At 39.0% G+C, this 15,408-nt stretch overlaps 1 protein-coding gene across 1 annotated transcript in view; it reads left to right on the forward strand.

Annotated features, from left to right (window-relative positions):
• The window catches only part of parp4 (poly (ADP-ribose) polymerase family, member 4), a 102,792-nt gene that overhangs the window by 44,137 nt on the left and 43,247 nt on the right, over window positions 1–15,408 (forward strand). The window contains 8 exon segments of the mRNA XM_061879528.1: window positions 4,614–4,755; window positions 5,262–5,323; window positions 5,325–5,405; window positions 5,488–5,619; window positions 8,500–8,586; window positions 8,664–8,828; window positions 8,901–8,945; window positions 14,265–14,348. Of these exon segments, the coding sequence (XP_061735512.1) occupies window positions 4,614–4,755; window positions 5,262–5,323; window positions 5,325–5,405; window positions 5,488–5,619; window positions 8,500–8,586; window positions 8,664–8,828; window positions 8,901–8,945; window positions 14,265–14,348 (798 nt within the window).

A 15,408-nucleotide genomic window follows, 5' to 3' on the forward strand; every position in this document is an offset into this window, starting at 1 on the left:
TTTGAAACGCCTATTATTCACAGAACTTATATGAGACAAACACTTTATTTTTTTTAATGCATTCTTAGTCGTAAATAAACACTAGCCAAAGTCCACTTGCAGTGGATTATCATGAATTGATTAACGTGAACCCCAACTTAAACAAGTTGAAAAACCTATTGGGGTGTTACCATTTAGTGGTCAATTGTACGAAATATGTACTGTACTGTGCAATCTACTTTTAAAAGTTAGGTTCAATCAATCAATCAAAATGGAGCCAAAGAGAGTCACTGTTTTCCGCCTATAAAGCGCACTACAAAACATCCAAAAAACTACCATCGTTTTATATACAAACTGTAAGCATTTATTTAATGTAATATCTGTCACAATCATTATAACATGTACGGTAATATTTACAGATTTTGGTCATTTTAAGCATACAGAGCCAATGAGTCACTATTTTCCGCCTATAAAGCGCACTAGAAAACATCCAACAACCCTCCATCAATGTGTTATATACAAACTATAAGTCTTTATGTAATGTAGTATCAGTCACAATCAAAATAACATGTAATATTTACATATTTTGATCATTTTAGGCAAACAGAGCCCACCAGAGTCACTCTTTTCCGCCTATAAAGCGCACTATGATCCAATAACCCTCCATCAACATTTTATATTCAAACTGTAAGTATATATGTAATGTAGTATTTGTCACATTCATAATAACATGTAATATTTACGTATTTTGATCATTTTAAGCATACAGAGCCAATGAGTGTTGTTCTTTTCCACCTATTAGGCATACTATAATACATCCAATAACCCTCCATCAACATTTTATATTCAAACTGTAAGTATATATGTAATGTAGTATATGTCACATTCATAATAACATGTAATATTTACGTATTTTGATAATTTTAAGCATACAGAGCCAATCAGAGTCGCTCTTTTTCTGCCTCGAAAGCACACTAGAAAACATCCAAAAACCCTCCATCAACGTTTTATATTCAAACAGTAAGTATGTATGTAATGTAGTATGTGCTACATTCATAATATCACGTAATATTTACGTATTTTTTAGCATTTTAAGCATACGGCGGCATATTCATTTCACAGACTTGTATTTTTGATCCCGTAAATAAAGAGAACGATCTACAATTTTTATAAGCTAAACAGATGCAGCTTTAGTGAAACACTAAGTATCATGTAGCAGTATTGCTAAGTGGTAAACAAGATATACAAACATAATAAAACAATCACTTAGTGTACAATGTCTGCTCTCACTGTGATAAAGATTGATGGAATGTTTATATATTCCGTTTACATGAAGAATTCAACATAAACCTCACATGGGGTTAAACGAAAATGTCACAAAAGAGCATATTTTTTTGTGTCTTTCTCACCATCTCTTGGTCTGGATGTCAATGTTGGCCAACCATAATTTAGAATTAACTTTCACCAACTCAGAGACGATGCGGCAGCTCACTATGTCAGTATAGCAGCATAAGCTAGTTAGATCTCTGTGATCTAGGCGCTGCTAAAAATACAAACCCTGTTTCCATATGAGTTAGGAAATTGTGTTAGGTGTAAATATAAACGGAATACAATGATTTGCAAATAATTTTCAACCCATATTCAGTTGAATATGCTACAAAGAAAACTTATTTGATGTTGAAACTGATAAACATTTTTTTTTTGCAAATCATTAACTTTAGAATTTGATGCCAGCAACACGTGACAAAAAAGTTGGGAAAGGTGGCAATAAATATTGATAAAGTTGAGGAATGCTCATCAAACACTTATTTGGAACATCCCACAGGTGTGCAAGCTAATTGGGAACAGGTGGATGCCATGATTGGGTAAAAAAACAGCTTCCTAAAAAATGCTCAGTCTTTCACAAGAAAGGATGGAGTGAGGTACACTCCTTATCATCAAAAGGTTCAGAGAATCTGGAGAAATCACTCCACGTAAGCAGCATGGCCGGAAACCAAATTTGACTATCCGTGACCTTCGATCCCTCAGACGGCACTGTATCAAAAACCGACATCAATCTCTAAAGGATATCACCACATGGGCTCAGGAACACTTCAGAAAACCATTGTCACTAAATACAGTTCGTCGCTACATCTGTAAGTGCAAGTTAAAACTCTACTATGCAAAGCGAAAGCCATTTATCAACAACATCCAGAAACGCTGCCGGCATTTCTGGGCCCAAGATCATCTAAGATGGACTGATGCAAAATGGAAAAGTGTTCTGTGGTCTGACGAGTCCACATTTCCAAATTGTTTTTGGAAATATACGACATTGTGTCATCCGAACCAAAGGGGAAGCGAACCATCCAGACTGTTATCGATGCAAAGTTCAAAAGCCAGCATCTGTGATGGTATGGGGGTGTATTAGTGCCCAAGAGATGGGTATCTTACACATCTGTGAAGGCACCATTAATGCTGAAAGGTACATACAGGTTTTGGAACAACATATGCTGCCATCTAAGCGCTGTCTTTTTCATGGAGGCTCCTGCTTATTTGAGCAAGACAATGCCAAGCCCCATTCAGCACGTGTTACAACAGCGTGGCTTTGTAAAAAAAAGAGTGCGGGTACTTTCCTGGCCCGCCTGCAGTCCAGACCTGTCTCCATCGAAAATGTGTGGCGCATTATGAAGTGTGAAATACGACAGCGGAGACCCCGGACTGTTGAACAACTGAAGCTCTGCATAAAACAAGAATGGGAAAGAATTCCACTTTCAAAGCTTCAAAAATTTGTTTCCTCAGTTTCTAAATGTTTGAGTGTTGTTAAAAGAAAAGGTGATGTAACACAGTGGTGAACATGTCCTTTCCCAACTACTTTGGCACATGTTGCAGCCATGAAATTCTAAGTTAATTATTATTAGCAAAAAAAAATAAAGTTTATGAGTTTGAACATCAAATATCTTGTCTTTGTAGTGCATTCAGCTGAATATGGGTTGAAAAGGATTTGCAAATCATTGTATTCCGTTTATATTTACATCTTACACAATTTCCTAACTCATATGGAAACGGGGTTTGTAGTTCCTCTGCGTTAGCGCTTATAAAATCAATATCACCAATACTTGGTTAATATACAGGTCACAATATTTATTTTAAGAGTATTTTTGGCGCTTTTTGAAAGTTTTTTTAGAGGTCTTTATGTGTGCTGTAGTACTCCCTTTAGCTGCATTGCATTCACAGTTGCAAGTCCAAGATGTTAGATGGCAGTACTGTAGAGTTTATGGTCGGATGGCTAGTCAGTTCAGTCTTTGCTGCCTCGTCTTTTGTTGTGCCCTAAAAAGTGTTCATACTGTAAGTATTGTACTTATTACGCACCAGCTGTTTGATTGTAACGTGCATATTAGGTGTATTTTTGAGGTGTTGAAATCGCCGAGGAAAATTGCTAATGCTAATCAGTAGCATGTCAATAGCAAATATATATAGCATATTTTTGGAAAATTGGATCCTTACTAACTGGATGGATACATAGATATTTATTGTTTTTTCATTTATTTTATTTTATTTAACATTTATTTAATAATAATAATAATAACTTAGATTTATATCGCGCTTTTTTAAACACTCAAAGCGCTCACAGAGAAGTGGGACTCAACATTCATTCACACCTGGTGGTGGTAAGCTACATCAGCAGCCACAGCTGCCCTGGGTTAGACTGACGGAAGCGTGGCTGCCAGTTTGCACCTACGGCCCCTCCGACCACCACCAGTCATTCATTCATCATTCATTCACCAGTGTGAGCGGCACCGGGGGCAAAGGGTGAAGTGTCCTGCCTAAGGACACAACGGCAGTGATTTTTTGGATGTCAATAGGTGGGAAGCGGACCTGCAACCCTCAGGTTTCTTGCCGGCCGCTCTACCCACTATGCCATGCCGCCCATAAAACTCCCTTAGTAAGAGCTGGACGAACTATCTGGGGAGAGGGAAATCTAGGCTTCTATGCTTAGACTGCTGCCCCCGCGACCCAACCTCGGCTAAGCGGAAGAAGGGGATGGATGGATTTTTTTTTTTTTTTTTTTTTTTTAATTGTATTTTAAATTTCTTCAAGTAAATAAAAAACCCAGAGTAAGAGCTGGACAAAGTAGATGGAGAGAGGGAAGTCTGGGCTTCTCTACATAAGCCGCTGCACCCGCGACCCGACCTCTGTTAAGCGGAAGAAAATGAATGGATGGTTGGATATTTTTGTATTTTTTATATTTCAACTTTATTCAATAAAAAATAAATAAAAGTTTCCCAGTAAGAGCTGGACGAAATAACTGGTGACAGGGAAGTCAGGGCTTCTCTGCTTAGTCTGCTGTCCCCGCGACCAGACTTTGGATAAGCGGAAACACATGAATGGATAATATCTTTTATCAGTCCAACAAAATAACACGTAATATTACAATAATAATAAGCCAAGATACAATACCACTTCCAAACCTAGCCCAGCAACATTCCAAATAGCCATCAACAGAGTAATTAAGAGAAGACACAAACACGACACCTAAAATCCAAAGGAGTCAAATAAAAATGAATAATATCAACAACAGTATCAATATTAATACGATTTCCAAAATAAATATAAAACCTAAAAAAATTTCATCATGTCATCCTTTCACACTCAAGGATGACGAGTACGTGGTGTACAAGCCAGAGCAGGTCAAGCTGAAGTATGTGGTGCGCTTCAGCGTGGTTGGGGAGCAAGTGAAGTCCTTCAGTCCTGCCGTCGACATCTCAACCGAGACTCCCCTGCCTCCGGCCGTCCCAGGTAAGCGCCGCATGCACCTTTTTGTTTGTCGCCATCTCTGTGCTGCGTTGACGGTGTCAGCGCTAGGTCAGCCTCTTAAGGGGTCTGGCCTTTGAAACATCCCACTGTGTGCCTTCCTCTGACTCAACACTGTAGGAGATGAATGGAAAAGAAATACAATAAAAATGTGAACAAGCTCAGGGGGCTGTGTGCACAAGGGCTGCTATTGTAGCATCACTCCTAATTGGCACTTAAAGTTCCCCGCAATGAGTTTCCTCACAGGATCATTTGGCAAAGTAGCTGAGCACAACTTTTAGCAACAACTAATAGAGGACTTAATGGACCCTCCCGCAGTCCCCACGGCAGCCCAGTGTCAGCGAGCGGCGTGGAAAGTATTTGTCTTGACAAAGGAATGCAACACATTCAAATGGCTCCTTTTGTACAGCGACAAATTGGAGACTGTTTGAATTATGTGTGCTTGGGGAGGGGCACTAATGATAATACATATTCTATGTGTGTGTGTTCAGAGGTCCTTGGTTCTAATGTCGACATAGGAAACATTAGGAACCCTCTGGAAGTCGTGACTGCGGGGACTGCTGGACAGCTCGGGACGGCAGCTCCCCCTGCAGGCCATCCATGTGAAGTGCAAACTGGTGGATCTGCTCTCTCAGGTGAGGGGGGACTCTCAAATAATGGCACTTATGCGTTTTGGGGAGAAAAATGTTTATGTGTGGCCTCAATCTTCACTTGTAGGTGGTCATCTTCCAGAAGTACACCAATCACGGCAGCGCAGCCATTGAGGCAAAGTATGTCTTCCCATTGGACGACTGTGCAGCTGTGTGCGCTTTTGAAGCCTTCATCAACGGCAAGCATGTGGTGGGACAGGTACATGTCAAAATGCTGTATGATGTACATTATTATGGTACATGAGAGGGAGATAGACCACTAAATATGATGTACATTATTATGGTACATGAGAGGTATACAAACCACTAAATATGATGTACATTAATTATGGTACATGAGAAGTATATATACCACTAAATATGATGTACATTATGTTACATTAGAGGGAGATAGACCCCTACATATGATGTACATTAATATTGGTACATGAATGAATGAATGGTTTATTTTGAGCCATGCAAACAAAACAAAAGAATGACATAAAATACAAAAGGAATATATAAATATATATATACATTATTTTTACACCTACATTGAAAACATTACATGTGACTAATCTTTTGTAGATGTCAAGATTGGCTCAAAAGCGAGTGGGAAGAAGTAAACTTATTTGGTCCCACCCCTATACATATACAATATATATATATATATACACAATATATAATACAATAATACATATAATATAATTCAATTCAGTGGTTGCTGCATAGATGCTATATATTATCTATATATAATACATTTGAAATTCACACACACTTACATATATACATATGCACACACACATATATACACAACACACACATATATGTACACACATATATACAATCGATATGCATATATATATTTATATATATATATATACATACATATACATACATACATATACACACAATCACATACATACATACATGCATATACCCAAAATACACACACACACACCTATATAAATACTATATACATAATACTATATATAATATACACTTTTGTCTAAACGTTAACAGTTTTGGTGCCTATGGGAACAAGCTTTCATTTTGACTGTGATATTAGTGGTTAATAGTGGATCTGTGGTTGTGGAGGTACTGCTCTTGATCAACTGGACCTGAGGACCACTCTTGCTATGTGTCCTATGCTGTGCATTAAAAAAGACGAGGGGAGCCCCCTGCCAGAGGAGTTATCCACGAACATAAGATCCCCACTCGCCTGCCCTGTACTCCAGATAGTGTACTTATTATGTGTCCTATGTTGTGCATTTAAAGAGACGTGGGGAACCCCCTGCCAGAGGAGTTATCCACGAACATAAGATCCCCCACCCGCCTGCCCTGTACTCCAGATAGTGTACCCAAATCCCTTTTCTTAGTTTCCATTGGCACCAATTTTTGTTTTTACATTTACAGAATATTAGTATTACTCAAATTGCATATAGGATTGCACACACACACACACACACACACACAATTCAATGTATTCCTCTTATTGATACTAATTCATTATAGTTTAACTAGTTGGGTTATGTTATAGAAGTAATAATAATAAAGATAATATCAACAATGTCTAAACAATAATAATAACAATAATGATAACAATAATAATAATAATATGAACATGATAGCGGGATAGACCAATAAATATGATGTACATTATTATTGTACATGAGAGGTGTATAGCCCACTAAATATGATGTACTCGAGAGGTATGTAGACCACTAAATATGATGTACATTAATTATGCTACATTAGAGGTATATAGACCACTAAATATGATGTACATTAAATATGGTACATGAGAGGTATATAGACACTAAATATGATGTACATTATTATGGTACATAAGAGGTATACCAACCACTAAATATGTACATTAATTTTGGTACATGAACAGAAGATTGACCACTAAATATGATTTACAATAATTATGGTACATTAGAGGTATATAGACCACTAAATATGATGTACATTAATTATGGTACATTAGAGGTATATAGACCAATAAATATGACGTACATCAAATATGGTACATGAGAGGTATATAGACCACTAAATATGATGTACATTAATTGTGGTACATGAGCGGGACAAAGACCACTAAATATGATGTACAATAATTATGGTACATGAGAAGTATACAGACCACTAAATATGATGTACATTATTATGGTACATTAGAGGTATATAGACCACTAAATATGATGTACATTAATTATGGTACATGAGAGGTATATAGACCAATAAATATGATATACGTTATTTATGTTACATCAAAGGGAGATGGACCACTAAATATGATGTACATTATTGTGGTACATGAGAGATACTGTATATAGACCACTAAATATGATGTACATTAATAATGGTAACTTAGAGGGAGATGAAACCACTAAATATGTTGTAAATGAATAATGGTACATGAGATCGGAGATAGACCACTAAATATGATGTACATTATCATGGTACATGAGAGATGTATAGACCACTAAATATGATGTACTCGAGAGGTATGTAGACCACTAAATATGATGTACATTTATGGTACATTAGAGGTGTATAGACCACTAAATATTATGTACATTAAATATGGTACATGAGAGGTATATATACCACTAACTATGATGTACATTATTATGGTACATGAGAGGTATATAGACCACTAAATATGATGTACATTAATTATGGTACATGAGCGGAAGATAGACCACTAAATATAATGTACATTAATTATAGTACATGAGAGGCATATAGACCACTAAACATGATGTACGTTTGTACATTATTATGGTACGAGAGAGGGAGATAGACCACTTCAGTTGTAGAAAATCCTGCAGATGTCCTCCTTAAGTTGTAGAATATTGTGCAAATGTCCTCTACCAGTTGTAGAAGATCCTGCAGATGTCCTCCTTCAGTTGTAGAAGATCCTGCAGATGTCCTCCTTCAGTTTGTAGAATATCCTGCAGATGTCCTCTACAAGTAGTAGATCCCGCAGATGTCCTCCTCCAGTTGGAGAAATACCTGCAGATGTCCTCCTTAAGTGAGAAGTGCTGCGTTGTGGTAGCAACGCTGATCTTGCAAGGTGCTTGTGTGGCAGGTAAAGGAGAAGGAGAAGGCTCGCAGGGAGTACAAGCAGGCCATCGAGGAGGGTCACGGAGCCTACCTGATGGACCAGGACGCACCTGTAGGCACTGGGCCCACAAACATGCGGTAAACACCCGAAGCGACAACTCATCTCCAGTGTGGCCTCCTCTCTCGCAGAACATCTTCACCATCAGCGTGGGGAACCTGCCGGCGGGCGCCACTGTGCTCATCAAGGTCACCTTTCTGTCCGAGCTCATCGTCAAAAACGGCGCGTTGCTCTTCTCCCTGCCCGGGAGTGTGGCCCCGTGGCAGGAGAGCGCTGCGCTCAATCAGACCACGCAGGTAGACCAAATACTTGTTTTTTTTCTTGGCGGTAAATAACGCGTCACAAAATGGCTTCTGTGCTCTCCACAGGTGACCCTGGACAAAGTGCGTGTGACTGCTGAATCAGCAAGTGGAGGTTTGCTTCAAACTGTATTTAAATTCCTGCCTTGTCTGCTGCACGCTTGACTTTTTGGAGCTGAATGAAGAGCACAATCACACTGAACACAATTTTCCCTCACCCTGAAACAAAAGCTTCCGTTTGGCTGAAATGTCGGGTTGTAGCACCACCTGTTGGTCCGCAACACGAAACACCAGCCTGCAATTGTTTCCATCAGGCATTCATGCTGCTGATTCCAAGACCATAACTTAAAGTTAATGTTAAAGTACCAATGATTGTCACATACACACCAGGTGTGGTAAAATTTGTCCTCTGCATTTGACCCTAATGTGTGTGTGTGTGTATTTATATATTATATATATATATATATATATATATATATATATATATATATATATATATATATAATATATATATATATATATATATATATATATATATATATATATATATATAACATATACAAACCCCGTTACTATATGAGTTGGGAAATTGTGTTAGATGTAATTATAAACGGAATACATTGATTTGCAAATCATTTTCAACCCATATTCAATTGAATATGCTACAAAGACAACACATTTGAAGTTAAAACTGATAAACATTTTTTGCAAATAATCATTAACTTAAGAATTTGATGCCAGCAACACGTGACAAAGAAGTTGGGAAAGGTGGCAATAAATACTGATAAAGTTGAGGAATGCTCAACAAACACTTATTTGGAACATCCCTCAGATGTGCAGGATAATTGAGAACAGGTGGGTGCCATGATTGGGTATAAAAGCAGCTTCCATGAAATGCTAAGTCATTCACAAACAAGGATGGGGTGAGGGTCACCAATTTGTAAGCAAATTGTCGAACAGTTTTAGAACATTTCTCAACAAGCTATTGCAAGGAATTTAGGGATTTTACCATCATCAAAAGGTTCAGAGAATCTGTAGAAATCACGATGATATTACAGACCTTTGATCCCTCAGACGGTACTGCATCAAAAACCGACATCAGTGTGTAAAGGATATCACCACATGGACTCAGGAACACTTCATAAAACCACTGTCAGTAACTACAGTTGGTCGCTACATCTGTAAGTGCAAGTTAAAACTCTACTATGCAAAGCGAAAGCATTTTATAAACAACACCAAGGAACACCGCCGGCTTCGCTGGGCCCGAGCTCACCTAAAATGGACTGATGTAAAGTGTTCTGTGGTCTGACAAGTCCACTTTTCAAATTATATTTGGAAACTGTGGACATGGTGTCCTCCGGAACAAAAAGGAAAATAACCATCCGGATTGTTATAGGCGCAAAGTTCAAAAGCCAGCATCTGTGATGGTATGAGGGTGTATTAGTGCCCAAGGCATGGGTAACTTACACATCTGTGAAGGCACCATTAATGCTGAAATGTCCATACAGATTTTGGAGTAACATATGTAGTCATCCAAGCAACGTTATCATGGACGTTCCTACTTATTTCAGCAAAACAATGCCAAGCCACGTGTTACAACAGCGTGGCTTCGTAGTAATAGAGTGCGGGTACTTTCCTGGCCCGCCTCCAGTCCAGACCTGTCTCCCATCGAAAATTTGGGGCGCATTATGGAGCGTAAACTACGACAGCGGAGACCCCGGACTGTTGAACGACCTAAAGCTCTACATAAAACAAGAATGCGAAATTATTCCACTTTCAAAGCTTCAACAATTAGTTTCCTCAGTTCCCAAACATTTATTAAGTGTTGTTAAGAGAAAATGTGATGTAACGCTGTGGTGAACATGTCCTTTCCCAACTACTTTGGCACGTGTTGCAGCCATGAAATTCTAAGTTAATTATTATTTGCAAAAAAAAAATAAAGTTTGAGTTTGAACATCAAATATCTTGTCTTTGTAGTGCATTCAATTGAATATGGATTGAAAAGGATTTGCAAATCATTCTATTCCGTTTATATTTACATCCAACACAATTTCCCAACTCACATGGAAACGGGGTTTGTATATATGTGTATATACATATATATATATATACATATATATGTATATATACACATGTATATGTATATACACAATGATATATGTATATAAATGTATGTGTATATGTATATATCTATATGTATATATATTTATTAATATATAATAATATATGTGTATATATGTATGTAATATATATACATTATACCCGAGTGATACTGATACCGATCACGTGTATTAGGTGTAAATGTTTCAATGTATTTATGGTGAGTGTTACTGACAGTGTAACAATATTTAAAGTAGTTTGGTATTAATTTTTATACAAATGTTTGGTCGAATATAACACAAAAACTACCAATGTTATCCATCCATCCATCCATCCATCCATCCATCCATCCATCCATCCATCTTCTTCAGCTTATCCGAGGTCGGGTCACGGGAGCAGCAGCCTAAGCAGGGAAGCCAAGACTTTCCTCTCCCCAGCCACATCATCCAGCTCTTCCTGGCCAGCCCGGAGACATAGTCTTCCCAACGTGTCCTGAGTCTTCCCTGTGGCCTCCTACCGGTCGTCTGTGCCCTAAACACCTACCTCCATTGGGAGGCGTTTCAGGTGGCATCCTGACCAGCAGTCTGAATCACCTCATCTGGCTCCTCATGATGTGGAGGAGCAGCGGCTTTACTTTGAGCTCCTCCCGGATGGCAGAGCTTCTCCCCCTATCTCCAAGGGAGACCCCCGCCAGCCGGCGAAGAAAACTAATTTCGGCTTATTGTACCCGTGATCTTGTCCTTTCGCTCATAACCCAAAGCTCGTGACCATAGGTGAGGATGGGAACGTAGAACGAACAGTAAATTGAGAGCTTTGCCTTCTGGCTCAGTTCCTTTTTCACCACAACAGATCGATACAAGGTCCGCATTACTGAAGACGCCACATTGATCCGCCTGTCGATCTCACGATCAACTCTTCCCTCACTCGTGAACAAGATTCCGAGGCACTTGAACTCCTTCACTTGGAGAAGAATCTCCTCCCCAACCCGGAGAAGGCACTTTACCTTTTTGAGGCGATAACCATGGACTCGGACTTGGAGGTGCTGATTCTCATCCCAGTCGCCTCACACTCGGTTGCTGCAGAGACCTAATCCTGCAGCCACAAAACCGGATCCCCTCAACGCCCTGACTGCGCATAGAAATTCTGTCCATAAAGTTAGAAACAGAATCGATGACAAAGGGCAGCTTGGGGTAGTCCAACCCTCACTGGAAACATGTCTGACTTACTGCCGGCAAGGCGGACCAAGCTCTGACACGGATCGTACAGTGAGCGGACCGCCACAATCAGACAGTCCAGTGCCCCATACTCTCTGAGAACTCCCCACAGGACTTCCCGGGGTAGACGGTCAAATGCCTTCTCCAAATCCACAAAGCACATGTAGAGTGGTTGGGCAAACTCCCATGTACCCTCAAGGACCTTACCGGGAAGGCTGAGGAGTGTGATCCCACAATAGTTGGAACACACCCTCCCGTTCCCTTTTTAAAGAGAGAACCCACCACCCCGGTCTGCCAATCCAGAAGTACCGCCCCCCCGACCCCCATGCGATCTTGCAGAGTCTTGTCAACCAAGCAAGCCCCACAGTATCCAGAGCCTTAAGGAACTCCGGGCGGATCTCATCCACCCCTGGGGCCTTGCCGCCGAGGAGCTTTTTAACTACCGCAGCAACCTTCAAGTTTCAAGTTTATTGTTCTTCGGTCAACAAATACATATATTGAAAATGAAAAAAAAATGTTGCAGATGAAAGGGTTTAGGCTGAAGTTGAAAACTTATTGTGTCTAACCCTAACCTCAGCCCCAGAAAGAGGAGAGCCCACCACAGATTCCCCAGGCACTGCTTCCTTGTAGGAAGACGTGTTGTTGGGATTCAGGAGGTCATTGAAGTATTCCCTCCACCGATCCACAACATCCGCTGTCGAGGTCAACAGAACACCATCCTCACCATACACGGTGTTGACAGTCCACTGCCTCCCCTTCCTGAGGCGGCGGATGGTGGTCCAGAATTGTTTCTAAGCCGTCCAGAAGTCGTTTTCCATGGCTTCCCCGAACTTATTCCATGTCCGAGTTTTTGCCTCCGCGACCGCTGAAGCCGCACACCGCTTAGGCTGTCGGTACCTGTCTGCTGCCTCCGGAGTCCTATGAGCCCAAAGAACCCGATAGGACTCTTTCTTCAGGTTGACGGCATTCCTCACCGCCGGTGGACACAACAACCCCTCTCGAGAGAACTGGATCCAGAGCCCTTGCTGTGCGTCGAAGTGAGTCCGACTATATCCAGCCAGAACAGCTCAGAGAGAAGAATACTACCATCTATTAATCTTGAGTGGAAACCGGCACAATACCCGGTACCTGGGTATCAATACAATTTTTGGTACTTTTGTGTGTGTTGATAAATATTAATTGTTTTCGATAATAAAATCTTAATTTTCAGTGCAACTTTTAAAAATTAGCTGATTATAATAACTGCTGTCCAGTATGTTGTGTTATTATCATCATATTATCATTTTCAAGTATGGCATTAAGTTGCAATTGCAGATGCAAATCTAAGACATTAGATGACAGTAGCGTATATTTTATGGTGGGTTTTGTTGCCCCCTAAAAATGTCAATACTGTAAGTATTGTACTTATTATGTAGCAGCGTTTTGATTATAAAGTGCATCTTAGTTGTAGTTTTCAATAACAAATTTGGAGTTGATAAAATCAACATGTAATACTGCTAATGCTAACCTGTAGCATGTCAATATTAAAGCCTATGTGTATTAACTTCAAGGTAGCACATATTTGAAAAACTGAAGCCTTACTTACGTTGGAGCGCTTTTTGAGTACATTTTCTTTATTGGCATTTAAAATTCCAACATTACCCAGAGGTAGTTTGGCTGAGTCCTCTGTCGGTGCTGTTGGAGTGATCGGCAAGGAAATCAGGTACCATAAGAGGGATTTTACATCAATCGGGGCTCGGTCGGTGCCAAAAAAGTACCATCCCTAGCTGTTACGTGCTTCCAACCACACTTCCTAAAACCTACTAAGCATTTATTTTTTCTTTTTCAAACTAGCTTAGCTATTAGCATGCCTGCTCCTGCTTCTTCCTCCTAGTCATGTAAAAATGTTGTGTATTAGCCGCATTAAAGTTAATACTTATCAACTTAACGGAGCGTCTCCACACTGTGTATGCTCATACACTGTTAGCTGCTCGCCGCCACTGACAGCCAGGGGGCCAATAATAAACTATAAGCCAGAGGGGATCAGTTTTTACTCTTTTTCACAAAAAATGCCCAAGAGGCGCATACCCTTTTTTAAATGCGCACTTGCACAGCGCTAACGGTCTTGTTTGCTCCCTTCAGAGAGTTCAGCCTGGACATGTCCATGGAGATGCCCAACAAGATCACCAGCCTGTCTTGCATCACGCACAAAGTCAAGACCAAGGTCCCTCACCTGTTCACTCGTATTCACTCTTTCATTGCAACGCACTTCGAGTGTTGGATTGCATACCGACCGATATGGAAATATCGATACCAGATCTTGATATCAATCCTCATATCAAAATAGCGATACTTTTCATACTTAAGTTCAGAGGTGTCCTAACTTTTTCCACCAATGGCCGCATACTAAAACATAAATATGCGGTGGCCATATTGATATTTTTAATATTTAAGAAATGCCCCCCAAAAATATTGTGTCATCTTTGTATTATTTGTGACCAAGAATACTATTATTAATTATCAGTTACAAAATTTCCGATTTTTCTCAATACATACCCATTTATTAGATTTTTCCTTACATTGTTAAGGTTGTTTTTGTTCCCACGGGAGATTAAAAAAATATATTAAATAATATTACGATGGTGTAACTGTATAATCTACTGTGTCAAAAATTATGCCTGTATAAAAATATTATTGTTCAGTTACACATTTAACATTGTTTATTATGGTTGTTGTCAATTTTTAAATACATTCATAAGTTAGTATTATTTTTTAATTAACTAACTAAACTTTGTTTATAAACTAGTGTATCAAAAATTCTGCCTGTACAAAGATATTGATGTTCAGTTACACATTTAACTGTGTTTATTATGGTTGTTGTAATTTTTCAAATTATTTCCTGATTTTTTTTTCTTAAGTAACTGCATTTTGTTTGTATTTTAAATAGAATTTATTTTTATTTTAGATCAGGAGTGTCTAAACTTTTTCCACCAAAAAAAGTCAAGTATAAGGCCATTTTGATGTTTTTTGATTTTTTTTTAAATGCTAAATATATATATATATATATAATATATATTAGTGTTACAAGTGACTAAGTATATTATCGTGATATGTTCAAATAAAATTCAGCTTTTTCTCATTGCGTTGGAATTTTTGGCTCTTTTTTTTTTCAATAGATAGGTTATTATTTGAAAATACACAACTTTTTAAATTGTAGCAAACACGATATGTATATTTGCACAAAGTATCAGATCTTTATGGCCAAACACAACCTGAATTCCGAA

The sequence above is a fragment of the Nerophis ophidion genome, linkage group LG19, assembly GCF_033978795.1.
Source record: "Nerophis ophidion isolate RoL-2023_Sa linkage group LG19, RoL_Noph_v1.0, whole genome shotgun sequence".
NCBI classification, from domain to species: Eukaryota; Metazoa; Chordata; class Actinopteri; order Syngnathiformes; family Syngnathidae; genus Nerophis; species Nerophis ophidion.